At 35.5% G+C, this 18,069-nt stretch overlaps 1 protein-coding gene across 7 annotated transcripts in view; it reads left to right on the forward strand.

Moving 5' to 3' along the window:
* Window positions 1-18,069, forward strand: part of AHI1 (Abelson helper integration site 1) — a 203,081-nt gene that overhangs the window by 110,543 nt on the left and 74,469 nt on the right. For all 7 annotated transcript variants that reach the window (XR_008298323.1, XR_003419329.2, XM_027056817.2 and 4 more), the window contains one exon: window positions 7,790-7,845. Coding sequence is in view for 5 of the 7 variants with exons in the window: in XM_027056817.2 (XP_026912618.2) it covers window positions 7,790-7,845 (56 nt within the window). In the remaining 2 variants the exon portion in view is untranslated. The remainder of the gene's footprint in view (window positions 1-7,789; window positions 7,846-18,069) is intronic.

The raw sequence follows: 18,069 nt of genomic DNA on the forward strand, positions 1-18,069 counted from the left end.
TGTCCTTTGATACGAACCAGGTAGCTCAGAGTATGTGCTGCTTGCAGTGTCCTAGGTTCATCCTGTATTTGCCCTCCTCAAAGCTGGAATCAGTCAATTCTCCAAGGAGTCCTGGTACTAGTTTGTGGATAATGGAATTTAGAAACTAAAATTTGGGGCTGAGTACAGTCATTGCTGTTGGGATATCATTGCTTCTAAGACTTTTTTTCACTGGACATATCTAGGAAATCAAGTCTTAAAAGCTCAATGAATTCATACTGTGACTTCCAATTTAAATTTTAAATCACCCTTATTAATATTTGTATATTTTTGCTTTCCATAATAGGGAAACTTGTCATCTATCAGTAATGTAGGTTGTAAATATTTTCTCCAAGTTTTATATTTGGCTTTTGATTTTGCAGCACAAAATTTGAAGAAAGCTTTTCTCATTGGGTTTGTAAAGACATTCACTATGTTTTTTTCTTCTAATATTGGTATAGCTTCATTTTTAGCATTTAAATATGACCCATTAAGAATTTCTTTCCTAGTGTATGGTGTGAGGTATGGATCAGTTCTTTTTCAAAATGTACATTGCATCCCAACACCATGTATTAAAAAGTATCTTTCTCTTTGCATGTAATTTCCATATGTAATTGGATCCTTTTCTGAACATTTTAATATATTCTACTGGTCTACAGGTCTACTCATGTGTCATGACCACATTGTTTTAATTGCAGAGACTTTTTATAATATATATTGATCTTTAGTAGTGTTTATTTCCCCTCATTGCTCTTTTTATTCCCCAGGATTTTTCTAGGTGTTCTTGCATATACTTCTGTATGAATTTTAGAGTCAATTTGTGCTGGGGCAAAAAACTTTTTTTATTGAAATCACACTAAATTCATATATTATGTTGGAGGGAATTGGCCTTTATATAATGTTACATGTTCTTGTTGCAGAATAAGGGGTGTCTGTTTGTTCAGGGCTACTTTTATGTCTTTTAGAAGTATTTTAACATTCATATTGTTTTGTACATTTCTTGTATTTATTCAGGTATTTTATCTTTTATTTTGCTCTTATAAATGAGGTATTCTTTGTCATATATCTTCTAGCTAGTTTGAATATGTAAAGGATATTGATTTTTGTATATTAAATTTTATATTGTGCTAACTTCCTGATGTATTGTTATTGATTATGTTACTTTTAGCAGTGATTCTTTTGAATTTTCTAGTTATAAAATTATATTATCTGAAAAACAGTTTTACTTCTTTTCTAGTTCTTAAGAATGCTTGCAAGCTCTGCACAACTTGTATGTTAAATTTGCCTTGAAAGAACACTAACTTCTAAAACTATTTTACTGGAATATAGTACATTTTATTTCATTTTTTCCTAGTCAAAAGTAATCAAAGCATAATTCTTTCTGCCTTATATAGAGATTCATGATTTCTAAAACTCAAAAAGGATGCATAGTTATATTGTTGCATGAAGTGAATGGCTCCTAAAAAGGGGTCATGAAAGGGAGAATCAGGGTTCTCTTGTCCCTAGCACAGTGCCTTGTGCTTAGTGGGTAGCCCATAAACATTTGGTGATGATACATAATATTGCTGTATATATATTCTGACTCTAGAATTTGGCACATATTCCTGCCTTTTTGGCTTTTGCAAGAAATTTCATTATCTTGGTTTTTTTTCCCTTTGATCGTGAGTTGAAGGTGTGTGGACGTTAGGGAAACTGTAAAATATATAATTCCACTGTTTGAGTCAGTCAAGTACAGGGGTAAATGTCATGCTCTAGTTTTCTACAAAATAAAATACCTAACCATCTCCCAAAAAGTGTAAAATGTTTTCCATTATCTTCTCTAGAATGTGTAATATCTGGAAAATTAGGAAAATTTTAAAGTAACACACTTTAGTTTTACAGTAAGTTTAGATACATTACCAGAGAACATAGTAAGTTAACATTTTTGAAAGCAGTCCTAGAAGATTAACTCAAACATTCTGATAACTAATGCACACAGGTAAATATGTATTATAGCACATGAACTCAGTGGATATGGCATAGTTTCCATTTATTCATTTCAAGAGTTGGGGGTCTTCTGGGTTTTAAGCATTTGGACTGGGCACTGTAGATGCAAAGGTGAATAAAATCAGGGCCTTGCCACAGGAGTCAAACACGCCAATGGGTCTGGAGGGTTTGTGACTCATACACGTAGGTTTCAGTCATGGTACTGCTGCTCATTGGTTGTGTGACTTTGGGAATGCTACCCATCTTCCTATTTACTTTCTAGAAGCCACTACTGTTTCCTTCCTTTAAAATAGAGTTATCTTCATTGCTTGTTAATTAATATCTTAAAATTCTTAATAGTTGTTGAGTTTTGTTTGTTTCGTTACATTTTAATTTAAAAGACCCTCTCATTCTTCCTTTGTCATCAGTGGCACTACCAGTTCTAGAAAGTTATTTGGTCATGTTCAGGTTACTGAAACTCCTTATGAGAGTTGATAGTTTTCTTTGCATGCTCATGGTTTGTGTTCCCAACTATACTGATAGAGGTCTTAGCTATGGCAAAATACGAAAACACCCACCTGCCGAGGCACAGGGGTGAGCTCCTCCTCTCAGGTCTCATCAGTTGCAAGTTACAGTCCTCTCCCAGTGGCTGGGCCTGGAACCAGACTCCTCCAGTTGTGTAGGTCCCTTTGCATGTAGGCCCTTTTAGATCCACTGTGGTGCATAGGCTCTGCCAAGCTCTTGATACACTAAAAACATTAAACTGACAAATATAGCCAGTTAACATTTATTATAACTTCTGCAGGCTGAGAGACCTCAGTGAACTAAAAAAAAAACATTTTGCCTACACCTTTGGAAGAGACCAGCTTTCCCTGCACATGTCCTTGCTTAGTACCAAGGAGAACAGAGGCCTCCCGCACTTGCCCCTACCCCCATTCCTGACACATTGGCATTGAGATCCCAGGAAAAAAACTTGATCTTCTGATATACTCTCTAGGGTTTGCCATCCTGTTTGCTTTCATCCTTATAAGCCTCTAGAAAGAAACTAAGCTAAACTGTATGATTTCAAGTTTTAAAAGCATTAGACAAAGTGAAAAGAAGATGCTTCCTCAGAAGATTAAGTACATTGGTTATCATAAAGATAAAAATTTTGAAGGTAAAATAAAATGAACTGCTAAATTTACAGAAGTAACAGAATAAAATTTCTCTAAGCAGTTGATAAAACTCTGCCCATTAAAGGGCTTATCAAGTCCCAAGAAAGGTTAATTATAGCCAAGACACAATTTGATATACCCTAGTAAAATTTCTGATTTTCCAGATACAGGGAAAATTTCACAAGCCTGTACATAAAGGAACAGGTTCTTTACCTTAGGAAGAGAGTTGAATGTAAAAGTCTCGAAATCTGGCTGATAGTGGAGTAACCTGTACAGACAACTAAGATAAAGGATTTCTTATCCAAAAATCAATTACTCAGATTTAGAGGGAGGAACTGATCTTATTTTTAGATATTTAATAAGTAGATGTAATAAGTAGATTTAATAAGAGATTAAAGCAACAGCCCAAGCCCAACCCAGGCTAACTCCTGATTTGAATACAAAGATCCACCCTTCACCATAGCTTTCAAGAAGAAGAAAGAGTGAGCCCTTTCTGGGGAAGCATGCTTTCTCTCTCATTCTCTACCAATTATATATCTAATAGGTCTAACCTGCAGTCAGAAATATGAAGCATGTGAATAAGCAGGAATAGGTGACCCATGATCAAGAAAAAGAACAATCAGTAGAAGGATTGGAATTCGTAGACAAGAACTTTGAAATAACTTTTATACATATGTTAAATAATTTTTGAGGAAACATGGGTATGATGAATAATTTCAGCAGAGAAATGGAAACCATAAAAAAAGAAATAAGTGGAAATTCTGCATCTAAAGAGTATAATAGATAAAATGAAAAGCTCATTAAGTGAACCTAATTGCTGATAGTACACATTGAAAGAAAGGATCCTTGAACTCAAGGACATAATAAAAATCATCCAAATCGAAGCACAGGGTAGGGGAGGGAAATAACAGAGCATCAGACCTGTGTGACTGCATCAAATCATCTAAACATGTATAAATGGAATTCCAGAAGGAAAATAGAGAAGATAGGGTGAAGAACTAATAGGCCAAGAATTTTCCAACTCTAATAAAAGAAAATAAAGTAAAAGATATAAAAAGCTTAGCAAACCCCAAGAATATATATAAGTGAAACCTCACCTAGGTACATTTTAAATAAACTGAGGAAAATGAAACCTAAAGAAAAGATCATAAAAGCAGCCAAAGGAAAAAATGCATGACATTCAGAGAATAATAGTAAGAAATGATGGCCTTGTTCTCATAAGAAACAATGGTATAAAATCAGTAAAGTGCTAAAAGACAATGGCTATCAACCTAGATTTCAATATCCAGCAAAATTAGCCTTCATACATGAATGCCTGCTAAAGTCTTTACAGAAAAAAAACAAAAAACAAAAAACAACCAGTCATCCACAGATTTACACCGTGAGAGATTCAACAAAGAGTTCATCAGTCTAAAGGGAAATGATCTCAGATGAAAACTTGGATCTGCAGGAAGGAATGAAAACACTGGAAAGGATCAGTATATGTGTAAATATAAAAAGCTGATTTTTCATTCTTAAATACTACTATTTAAAACAGTATCCAGGCAAAATGTTGTGGGGTTTATAACATATGGAGGTAAAATACAACAATAGCATAAAGGGTGGAAGGGTAGATGGAATAATACTGCTTTGAGATATTTATATTGTTAGTAAAGTACAAAATCATAATTCAGGGTGCCCTGTAATAAATTAGAGATACATATTGCAATCTCTAGCCACTAAAAGAAAAAAATAAAGATGTGTAGCTAACAATATAGCCATTGGGGATATAAAATGGAATAGTAAAAGTATTTGATTATTTCAAAAGAGTATGGAGAAAGGAGAAAGGAACAGAACTAGATGCAACAAAATAGCAAGATGGCAGACTTAAACATAGCCATATCAGTAATTGCATTAAATGTAAATAAATATCAAGAAGCAGAGATTGTCAGACTGGATAATCTAGTGGTAAATATCTATTGACATATTGATTTTGTTATTTGGTAGATTAATTTATTCTACAGATGTAATATTAAGTTCATTGTGAGGTATTTGGATTTTTAAAATATACCATAATAAGTTGGACCTTTTAACCATATTACTGCATGATTAATTAGTGAACAAAAATTTAATTTAGAAGAAGTACAAACAATTGTAGTTTCATTTTTTTAAATTGTTTCCCCAAAAGTTAAGTGTATTAGTTAGCCTCCAGAGAAACAGAACCAGTAGAATGTGTATATAGATCGATTTATTTTGAGGAATTGGTTTACACGATTATGCAGGCCGGCAGGCTATCAGCTGATAGCCTGGAGACCCAGGGAAGAGTTATAGTTCAAGTCCAAAAGCAGTCTGTTGGCAAAATTTTTTCTCTTTCAGGGGAAGTCATTCTTTTTCTTAAGACCTTCAACCAACTGGATGAAACCCTCTCACATTACGGAGAGCAATCTCCTTTACTCAGAGCCTGTTGATTTAAGTGTTCATCTTATCTAAAACATACCTTCAAGGAAACATCTGGAGTGTTTGGCCAGATATGCAGGACTGTGGCCTAGCCAAGCTGACACACAAAAATAACCAGCACAGCAATCTATTTATTAGGAGCTTTCACTTATTATCATAACTTAATGAAAGTGAAATAAAATACAAATGGAGACTTTTTTGGTAAAATGTACTTAAAATAGTAAGCTGTTTGGGAACATTTTTTCTTAAGCTTATTTTGTGTATATTCATTACTGAAAGCTCGAACAAACATGTATTAATTGTATTTCCAAATCATATTATTTCAATTGGCAATCTAAATTTAAAACTAAGATTATATCTTTGGATAATCCACTTTAAAAATTTTTAGTTTCCACCACCTACTTATCCTGAAATTGAAACTGTAAAATACGTAGCTGTTTTTTCTTTGTAATTGTATAAGCTGAAGATGTAGATTTAGTTTTTATTTTCAACATCTTGAAGTTACTTTCTTAATGGATAAGAACTTTAAAATTAGTAATCAGCCTAGGTCAGTTTTATAGCAGTCAGATTACAATAGTGAGAACACACATGTAAGATGTTGCTAACTCTTGATTAAAAGCCTGTGTCATGCCAGACTGTTCTCAGTGGATGCAGCCAGAGAGGGTTGTGGGGAGTGTGGGCGCTGGGGAAGTGGGGATTTCACCATTTGTTCTATATCTTCAGTATTACTAAAATCTACCAGTAAGAGTCAGCATTATCTGAACATTTTCTAATATGTTTACTTGGGGTTTTTAAAAATTTTTTATTCAAGACCAGTGTTACTCTATGAATAAAAATGTCTTTGCATAAAAATTACTTTAAAGATTTTGTTATTATTCTTAAGACAAAACTTTTAATTTGCTCTGTAGTATTTTTTCAAATACAGAGTATTTGTATTTCACATTTGTATTTCAAATACTCTGTATTTGAAAAAATACTCTAGTATTTCTATATACTAGAGTATTTTTTTCAAATCCTCTGTTTTACTCGAGTCTTGAGGTCAGAAATTATAATTTATCCTTTATAATTCGTCTTTTATCACTGATACCAAATAGCCACTTAGTAAATATTAGTTGATTGTATAAGGTAGTATACTGCTTTATACTTCATTGGCTAATTATAGCTGAATTTTTAAAATGAAACAAAGAAAATTTTTTAATCGTGTTTCATGGTACTTTGTTCGTTTTTAAATATTATTTCACAGTGATAAAAAGTGATTGTTTTATGATGCTCTCACATAATCCCTTATCATACTTGACAAAGAATGAGTTAAATGACTGTAAATGGGAGGAGCTATTGTTTCAATCAGAAATTGTGCTAATTGCTCCTAACAATACTTGTAGTTCTTACTTCTAAGCAGCCTTGCATGTGAAAGCCTGTATCATTATTTGAAGGAACTAGAACTATTCTAATGTCCTAACTCACCTGTTGGTTTGCTGATGGACAGAGATTATAAAGTAAATGAGACCCACACCTGTGTTCATTTTTAACCTGAGCTAGACTTTGAACCAGTATCTTTATAGATGAGATGCAATGTGTTATATCCTTAAAAGCTGTTTATTACAAAGAAATGAAGGAGAGGACATTCGGAACAAAAAGATAAATCCACACATGATAAAAGGATTTTTCTCAAGTTTAGCAGTCAATATTATCATTTTAAAGGAGAGAATCAGGGGGAACTTTTTTTTTTCAGATACTCCATGGTGATTGAATAAATAGAATATGACATAGTGGGAAGTCAAGTGATCAAAGAGAAATTCAAGTAGATTTATTTATTCTTTATGAGAAAATAAGGAAGTGATTCCTTTTACAGCCTTTGTGATATTTCTGTATGAAAACTTGATGACCTCAAGTCAGAAATAAAAATTTCTGCAGCAGAGTGGAGATAATGGTATAATTTTTGAGCCAAGAGCAGGATATGGACACATCTTAGACTATTGCTAAACACCTCTTGAATGGGAAAATTTGCTCAGCTCACTTTGAGTTGGGTCTCTTAGTTAGCTAAACTCTCCAACTGTTTCTGACCAAAGAATTCATGATAGAACTTTAAAGGATCCTGCCATTCAAATGAGACTTTTTTCCTTATAAGCTATAGGAGTCACCTCTTACTGAGATAAATGTTTTCACAATAAAATGGATAGGTATAATCAAATATCTACCATCTTTTCTTTGCACAGGAATTATCAACATAGAAAGAAAGCCTTGTAACCATCATGTAGATACAGCACCAACGGTAAGACAGTCTATTTCTGCATTGTTAAACCTGATAAGCTACAAAATGATCCTGGTTATAGGACACAAAATGCCATTGTAGAAAAGTCTTTTGACCTCCCTTTTGCCGAAAATTATACCCCTTCAAGAAAACTAACCTCATGTTTTCTAACTTAATGAGGAAAACATACTAATTTTTGCCAATATTTGGGAAAATAAGATATGGTATCATCTTTGCAGATACTTGTTTATGTTACTATTATAAATAGAATGATTTTTAATTTAAAGATATTTTAGATTTTTAATAAGCTAATATAAATCTTCACACAAATTTATTTACACTTTTTAAAATGAGTTTTATTTTGTGCACTAGCATCATTATTTAGAGTGAATATTTTTTAATAGTAAAAGCAGGCCATCATGTTTCATTTCTCTTATGAATTACTATGCTTTATTATTATAGAAGTGAAAACTTTTATCCCTCTTCTATTACTGCCAGATAACAAAAGGCATTTAACAATTATAATACCTATTTACTATGTTAAAGATAACTGTATAAGATAATGTAGAAGGAAAACAATTAAATTTCCTTTCTATTCTCTAAATATAATATTTGAATGAAATATGTATCAGTGGCCAATTCCCACTTGAAAGATCCATAAAATAATACAGAGCAAAATATATCTTATTCTTCACTGAGCATAATCTTGTTTCTCTTATCGTTCCTGTATATTAAGTCTTTTAGATACTCCATACAGTTCATCATTTCCTGTTAGAAAGATTTGGTAATGCCTTTTTTATGAAAATAAAGGCAATATTAAACTATATTTGAATTTTATTGATAATATTTTCCTCACTGGCAGGTTGCCTCCATTTTCCATTTGTAATAAATTCATATGATTGAGCCAGCCTGTTTGATAACTTACTGTGTGGGTCTCTGGAAAAGTGGTGTTTGAGGAATTAAACACCACTGTAATCCTAAAAGTACTTGGCTATTGTGTGTGTTGCAGTTAAACTTTAGTAAGTATGCTAAAATAGTAGTCATAACATGTACACTGTATTCTTTAATATTTAAAAAATGCAGACTAGCAATTATGGAAAATAATTTATTTTCTCTCAGGTGTAGGTCTTAAAAGTTGAGGTGTCTGAGGTGGGGTTTGAACCCTTTACTCCTTGGGGAGAAACTCCAGGTTTTACTTTTTCTGTCGGTTGTGGGTCACTGCACTGGGGTGGGGGTTTATGGCAAGGTTGTATCTCCTACATGCTTCAATGTGGTTTTCTTCTTGTTTGCCTGTGGGGTAGTCCTCATTCAGCCAGCCTTTTGGTTTTTTAAGAGGAAATTGTTCCACATGTAGCTACAGACTTAGTGTGTCAGTGGGAGGAGGTAAGTTGAGGATCTTCCTGTGTTACCATCTTGAACTGGAACCCCTTAATGTATTTGAAAAAGATACTTACTGGATTATTTACATACTTTTGAAATTCAGTTTATTCCTATAGGCTTTCCTACAGCACCTGTGTTTCCATTTCTGGTTTTGTTGGGGGGTTTTTTGGTACATTCTAGAACTCAGAAAAGTGTAACCTAACAGTTTTTTTGTTTTACTCTGTAGGCTGATTGTAGATTTCCATCTTAACTAAATGATGAAATAATGGAACTGACTTCTCATGAAATCATGAGAAATAATGGCATTAATGTTTACAGTAATGCCCTAACAGTCTCAGAATGACTCCAAAGAACCAAACAAAATCTAATACATAAGGGTTTAGGTATTGTTGGTCTTTCTTTATGTTTTTTCAGTTGGATTATTAAATTGTAGCTCCTAATATATTAATAACATTTCTGATCTATAAAGCTGTAAGTTTTAATATATTTGGTTTATACAGGCACACCTCAAACATGCATTGGTTCTCCAAGCCCTCACTTGAGCCAGGCTGCATTTTGGTATGTTTTTCTGAGCTCCTTCAGTCTCTTTACTACAAACTCCTTAGTTTACTCATTTACTTAGTTTACTACTGCCCCCTCATTCCCAAAAAGTCCCCTACCTTGCTGACAGTTAACTTTGGCCTTTTGTCCATAACCTCTAAATAGAATCACAAGTCTGTTCATTACCCAGTGTCTTCTGGTCCCCAAGAGAGGAAAAGTCTGATTTTCACGGAAATAGTGTTACCTAATTTCCATCCTTTGTATGTGTGTGCCCTTGTTTTGCTTAAAGGGTTTAAGAGAAGAAGATATTTAGAGATAAAAGAAATAGGAAAAAGTCTGTCGGAAAACTTTAATAAAGTAGAGTATTTGTAAGTTCAAACCTGGTACTACTCTAGCCCAAAAAGGAGAGATACTCTGGGGTCCTGAGAAAAGATAAGAAGGCGGTGGACCAGGGTTTTAGAATGGCTGAGGCCAGGTCCCTGAGTGACTTCCTGGACCTCGTTCCTAACCACCAGCCTCCAGGTCACCTCTCTCTGTATGTTACCACCTCCACTTTCCTGTTGCTCCGAGAACCACCGCAGATGGTTTGGGTCCCAGAGAGTGCTAGATGCTAATTACAGCAGTTCAGCAGGTGAGGGAAATGAGACTTTTTCAGGCCTCTATCAAAAACTGTGTTTCTTGACATTCCAAATCGGAATGAACTTTTCAGTAAGTCTATGGTTATGGAGGAGAGTTTGATCCTATAGTGTTCTAATGTGATGCGGTGTTCTTTAAGTATAGGTTAGCCTGAAAACAAAACCACCTCTTTGTTGTGTTCTCTCCCACTCTCTTTTTAACTGTCTTGTTTCTTTTTGTTGTTGTTGTTCATTTAACACATGAGCTTTAATTTTTTTGTTTGGAATTTTTTTCTTTCTGACATTAAATAATACCTTGTGTGTTTTTGAGATGCCTTCAGTAGAAGTAAAACAGAATATCCCCACATGGCATGACCTCCTCCTTCAAAGAGAATCAAACCTCACTATTCACTTTTTTTTTTTGCATTTTGAGCTCTTAATTTTGTTTATATCCAACAGTATATTTTCAAGTTATTTTTTTCCAGAAATATAATGTGAGAGGTATATTATCTGAGTATCTGAGTCTACATGTTTTAAAATGTCTTAGTTGTCTTTGAATAAGAGTTTGCTAGGGTTTTTAATTATTTGGACATAAACTTTTCCCCTCAGAACATTATGGAAATTGATCCTCTTTTGCTTTTCTGGTATTTAGTGTTTTGGGTGAGACATTGGACATCAGCCTAACAGTTCTTTTGCGAAGGTAGCCTGTTTTACCTACTCATATATTCAGATTTTCTTTTATTTTCTTTATACCTGATGTCCTAGTTCAGATTTGATGGTTAAATGTGTGGCTTTCTTTTTGTCCTGAATGGTAGTCACTCAAACACTTTACTATTATAGGAAAAGCAAATAAGACATTAGACAGTCATGATATTAGATTACATGAAAATAATTAGATCATGCCACTTTAAGAACGAGTTGCTGTTAAGGATAATATCAGACTCAGATTAATCAGAGGTCATTGTCTGAACCCTGCGAGGCAGGTGTAAAAGTTAGTTAATAGTTAAGTAAGCACAGGCTTGAGTCTCATATTCACTTTAAATGAAGGACTCATTTGTAAATCAGAGAAAAATCACAACTAGCATAAGGAAGTCTCTGTAAATCTTTGGTCTTATTGAGATTATTACAAACCTGCCCATAGCCTGCTATATGCATGGAACTTCCCATAGCTTTATATGTTTTCTGTTGGAATTAAAACACGATAAGCCATGCTGAATATGTACAGAATTTTTAGTGATTTGAGAAGAATTGTTTTTGAATCTCTTCTAGTGAAAACTGGTATGTTAAAAATTCAAGCATCAGCATGGCCTGTTGAATTGATTGCTGATTTTTATAAAGCTCCTGCATTCCAAACCTGTAACGCTAGTTAATACTACTCCTTTCTTCCTCTTTTATTCAGTGATCCCACAATCCGCATTAATGAGAACAAATTTTCTTATAACAAATGGATTTTCTGGCAGTGTATATAATTACAGCTTGCATCAGCCACAACGGATTGAAACAAAATCCAGGCTGTCTCATTAAGATTATACCAGTTATGGGATACTTTTGCCATCCATCTAAATATTTCATTAATTATTAGAAATTAAAATATCCTAGTCTGATTAGAAATTTATTCATTCATTATTCTTCATTTTGTAAGTTGCATTTAACAAACTTTTAATTTATTCATTCTGCAGTTATACTTCTAGGTTTTCTCAGGGCTTGATTGACAAGTTTTTGTCATGTAATGTTTCATCAGTAGTAAATTTTAATATGTTTTACAGTATTTTACTATTCTGGAAAAATATCTGAGATGTTCATGATGTTGCTTGCCGTTTACACTAAACTTACTCGTAAAGGTGTTGATCTGAATCCTACAAATTAAAATTTATTCTAAGACTCTTTTGGATTCTATGATAATCTATCTTTATTCTACAACATTTTTTTTTAAGTTTATTCTGAGAGAAGGAAAGAGAGCATGAGTGGGGGAGGGGCAGACAGAGGGGGAGAGAGAGACTTCCAAGGCTCCACACTGTCAGTGCAGAACCTGAGGCAGGGCTCAGTCTCACGAGCCATGAGATCATGACCTGAGCTGAAACCAGGAGTTGGATGCTCAACGAACTGAGCCACCTGAGTGCCCCTCTGTGACATTTTAAGTTGTCTTTGTTGTTAGGTTTGGGTCATTGTTTAGCCCACTATGCAAGTTCACAAGATTGCTATATATTCTATTATTGCACACAAGTATACTATGCCTTATACATATATTTATGTAAAATTTGTCTTTCACATTTTAACATAGTACTTGGGGCTGTATATTTATGGATAAATACAGAAGTTCAAGTGAAATGCTTCTTTTGATGTGAAGAAAGCACTTTCTTTTTTTCCAGTCTGTAGAATTTTCCAGGAATTCATAGTATGCAAACTGGGGTGAATGTGCCCCTATAAAACTCATAAAATAAAACCATGGCCAATCTCTTCCTGTAGGTAATTGCAGGGTGGAGAGGGAACCGATAAACTATAAGCATTTATAACTTGTCATAAAAGAATGTATTTCACTTATCAATAAAGTAGCAATTCAAAGCAGTCCTGTTGAAATTCGAATACAAATGCAAAATAGGTCTTCCTTTAAGATCACTTATGAGTTGTCCATAATATAACAATTTTATTAAGTATTGTAGATGTTAGTTGCTTTTCCACATGTTGTAAATTATGATGCTTCATGTAGATTTTTCCCACTAGCATACTCTTCTGACATTTATGTTTTTCTTAGACTTTTTTCCCTAATTCTCTTCTGACTTGATGATTTTTAGAGAATGCTAAATTTCAGGTAGCCAGAGGCCATAAACAAGTAGAAATGTTCAAAGAACTGAGAATATAGGCTTAGAACTCAGAAGAGAGGATGAGTTTGAAGTTCTAACTTTGCTGTGCTTCATAGAGCCAGACTCTATAGCTCTGAAGTCCAGACGGGAGAAGCAGTAGTCAGAAGGCCTGGGCAGAGGTTGTGGGAAGTCCTTCTGTCATCATGGGCAGGGAGCAAGCAGATTCTTGACAACAGTCACTCAAAAACCCCATGCAGGAAGGAGGCACATATCCAGTCTCTATAACAAGCTGAGTCAGAAACCAGTCTCCTCTTACTCACCTTCCAAATCCATTCTCCACAGAACTATTTATCCAAAAGATAAGAATGGCCATGCATTTAGGATCCTATGGTGCACCCCATATCCTACCAGTTGAAAACTAAGCTATTTAGCATGCCATTTGATGTCCTACTACTACTTTTTTAAACTTATTTCCAGCTTTTCCCCAATACTCTGAGCTACTTGCAGTTCCCTAAATGTGTCTGGGCCTCTCACATTAAGTAACAGTATTAGAAGAGCGGGATGAAGGGGCGCCTGGGTGGCTCAGTGGGTCAAGCATCTGACTTAGGCTTAGGTCATGATCTCGCAGTTTGTGAGTTCGAGCCCTGCTTCGGGCTCTGTGCTGACAACTCGGGATGAAGAACGCTTGAGTTCGGAACCATATTACCTGGCTTCATGTCCTGTTTGGCTACTTTTGCTGTACATGACTTTAGGCAAGCTTCTTTCACTCTTTGTTCTTCAGTTTTCTCATCTGTAAGTAGGGATAATACCTACCTCAAGGATTATTATGAGGAATAAATGAGTTAAGATGCATTGCACCCCACTCAATATATTTTTGTATACCAGATACTGAATATTATTTCATCACAAGAGATGGCCAGATATTGAGGACAAGAACATAGCACAAGCCTGAGAAGTAAAACTAGGTCAGTAATCAAAGGGAGGACACCAGGGTCCCACCTGGGTCAGGGGCATCAGAGACAAGGGAATCTGATCAAGGTTGCCACAAAGCCTGCCTGTGTCTTGACCAACCTTCTTTGTTTTTCTGTGTTCATTTTTTAAAGTTTGCTTTAGTATTTATGTACTTACTACATATTCTGACTCAAAAGGAGTTGGTATAGAAGTCCAGTTACACCAGGACAACGGGCCTAAACTGGGACTATGTTGGGCAACCCTCATACCTCATACCTCATGTGTTGGTATTCATCAGTCTGAAAGTCATGACAGCCAGAGTGATCTTTTTAAAGTCTAAGTCATAATGGCTTACCCTCTGGCTTAACACTCTTCAGTAACTTCTTATGTTTAGAATAAAACCCAGGGCCTGTAGGGCCTTGCATGATCTGGTCACTACTTACCTCTCCACCATTACCCTATGATACTCTCTGCTCCGAGTTTCTCAAACACAGCCAAGCTCTCTCCCACTCACCTGTAGACCTTTGAGCATTTGGTCTCTCTGCCAGGAATATACACACCTTTTGCGTAACAGCCTTTTTCTTTAGATCCCAGTAAATGTCAACTTTTCAAAGGACTTTCCTTTACCGCTCTATCTGAAGTAGATACTCCCCGATTAGTCTTTATTATTGTACCTTGTTTTTTCCTTCTTAATATTTATCCCCATTTGTAATTTTTTATTTAGTTGTTTTCTTGTTTATCACCAGTCTTCCTCAATAGGATGTAGATTCCATGAAAGCAGGGACCGTGTCTGTCGTACCATTGCTTATACACTGTCATTAAATAATGCTTAGCTGAATACATGAAAATATGATGAAACTATAGGAATAAATAAGAGCAAAGAGACAGGCAGGACCTGAGGGATGTCCATATTCTAAAGGTTGGAAGAAGAACCTTCACAGAAGACGGATGAAATGAGAAGAATGTCAAAAGAGATCAGGAATAGTGTAGCATGTTGGAAGTCTGGGGAGGGTGGAAATGGAGGGAGTTTTGTTCTGTCATTCATAGACAGAAGCTTTGGGAGAGATGGGAACAGGGCCCTAGAAAGGAAGCTAGATGGTCACACTAGGAGGCATGAAGAACTGGATGAATTCAGGAAGCCTGTTACAAGAGGAGGATGGAAAATAGAATAGCAGTTCACTCAGCCGTCTGTGTTTGTCACTGACTTACTTCACAAAAGAAAGTAGCATTTAGCAAAAAGAGTTGTCATGAGATTAATCTATATAGAGTGCAAAGTAATTGTTTTTCCATGTTCTTCAAAAGTGAAAAATGAAATATAGGTATTTATACAATAGTATTACATTCAAAATGAATATTTCTCAGAAGAAAATGTCTAGCAATATAAATGGGGCAGTAGAAAGATGCAGACCAGATTTTAGCATTTGGCAGAGGAGTAGGGTAGGGCATTTGTGGCAAGGTCCATTGCCAAGGGACTTACTTATCTAGTTGGTAAAATTAGGTTGAAGAAGTTGATCTTTCAAGTCCATTTCTGGATCTAAAGTTCTGTGTATCTTTTTCAGCTGCCCTTACTGTTAGGAAAGAACATACTAAAGCATAAAAATTAAGCAAATCTCTGATAGTCATCTCTTGAGTGCACAATCATCATTTCTCTCCTTCAGCTCGTCCTCAGGATTCAGTTAGAATTCATTTCCTTATGTTATACACATGGCATTTATGTTCACCACGTCCTGTAACAAATGCCCATCACCATCATTGCTATTGGAAATTTTGTGCCGCTTATGTGGTGGACACAGGCTAGCTGCCTTCAGTAGATCAAAAACTAAGTCCCTTCCTATAGGACTGAATCTCTCCACCTTCGTAAGCCCAGTACGTGGTGAAATGATGCCAAGCAATAGAATATGGTGTTCAGATATCTGTGCAAGTGAGCCAACAGATGGTTTAGACAGCATGTGTAGTAGAGTGGGGAAAAGGCACTGGCCAGGCTGCCTGATATTCTATTGAAGGAATGTCCCGCAATCTTTTTTTGTCCATTTTAAACTCTTTCACTATTTTTCCTAACACAGGAAATGGCACATCCAGTTACACAAATTGGTAGAACTTGAGGAATAGGCTAATCAAAACCATGACTCAAGAAGTCAAAAGAGCCTAAATATTTTTAAATAGCATATCTTAAGCATTTGAAAACAAAAATTAAAATCATTTTAGTTTTGATTCTAGGTGAGGTACTTTCTTAGGGAAGCCAACGAGATACCTAGAAGTATGAACACATGGTTCCCATAGGTCCTTACTCCAGAGGAATCATTTTGGTCATTTCCCCCCTGCAAGCAGCAAAAAGAACAAGTGCTAGAGGGTGTCTGCTCCCTTACAGACTTAAACTGGGAAGACAGGAGCCAGAAGGCGGGAGCCCCATTTAATGCCACACAGGGCTTCGAAGTGCTGATATGCCTTGCCCAAATCACCTGCTTAACCCCCAACCTGTTTTCTTTGTAGTACTTACTGTTGTCATAAGTAAGTACAGTCTGTATTTCTGTGTGTTTCTATGGTTTCAGTTAGCTTGTGTGCATTAATAAATGGATAATGTCAGTATGAAAGCAGAGGAATTTTTTCTGCGTATTTTAACTGTGAAAGCAATCAGAGGCCAGCTTTCTCAGTCTAATGGAAAGACCAAGCAATATTTTTCTACTTATTTTGAAAGAGAGAATCCCAAGCAGGCTCTGTGTTGTCAGCGTGGAGCCGAACCTGGGGCTCAATTTCATGAACCATGCGATCATGACTTGAGTCTAAATCAGGAGTCAGACTCTTAACCGGCTGAGCCACTCAGGCACCCCAAGACCGAGCAGTTTTTAAAAGCTAAAGTACCTTTTTGAGTGGCCATTTTAGTAGCTTTAGTAACTGCTAATACAAATGAAGAAGCAGCTAAGACATTTCTCCTAATTTCAAAAAAATTGTCATTTGATTGATGAAGTCTAAAACCTGGGTTGGCTTTTTAATTTTGATGAACTGGTCTCTGTTGACAGTAAATCCTTTCAAGGACCTGCATTTCAGAAGAGGTCTCATGGATGCTGCTTACGGGCTGCAGTCTCAGGATGGACTGGCAATAATGTTGAGTTCAAAGATTTAACACCAGCCAAGATTTAACACCACATTAGTACATAGTTTAAGATTGTTACTGTTTCTGTCAGTGCCCTAGTTACAAAGCTGCATAGATTTTAAGTAGTCTGCAACAACCACATCTTTTCCACAAACCCTGTTATATTTAATTCACAAGTTTTCCCCATTGTGAGGTCTTATAGCAGAAAAACATATAAAAAATAAAGGAATTTATCTCCATAGTAAAGTATGTAATACATCAAGAGAAGGAGTTTGGGTTTTATTTTTGTTTTTTGTTTTAACAACTCTACAATTTGGCATTTTATTTTATTTTTATTGAAGTGTAGTTAACACACAATGTTACATTAGTTTCAGGTGTACAATATTGTGATTCAACAACTCTGTAGTTATGCTGTGCTCACAAGTGTGCCTACCATCTGTCACCATACATCACTATCACAATACCATTGACTATATTCCCTGTGCTGTACTGTTTGTCCCCGTGATTTATTCAGTACATAACTGGAAATCCATACCCCCCCGCTTTCATCCATTTTGCCTGTCTGCCCCTCTGACAAGCACCAGTTTGTTAAAAGAGTGATTTTGCATGTTCTTGTTCAGCACTACAATCTGAGTACAGTACATTGCACACATTATTACTACCCATTATTATATTACCGATACTCTTAATGATCCTGAATCTCCAAGAATTTTATCAAATTACTATTCATTGGGAGCTTCAGTGGCTCAGTCGGTTGAGCATCTCTCTTGATTTTGGCTTAAGTCATAATCTCACGGTTTGTGAGATTGAGCTCCACATGAGGCTCTGTGTTGACCACGTGGAGCCTGCTTGGGATTCTCTCTCTCCC

The sequence above is a fragment of the Acinonyx jubatus genome, chromosome B2 (genome assembly GCF_027475565.1).
Source record: "Acinonyx jubatus isolate Ajub_Pintada_27869175 chromosome B2, VMU_Ajub_asm_v1.0, whole genome shotgun sequence".
In the NCBI taxonomy this organism is placed as follows: Eukaryota; Metazoa; Chordata; class Mammalia; order Carnivora; family Felidae; genus Acinonyx; species Acinonyx jubatus.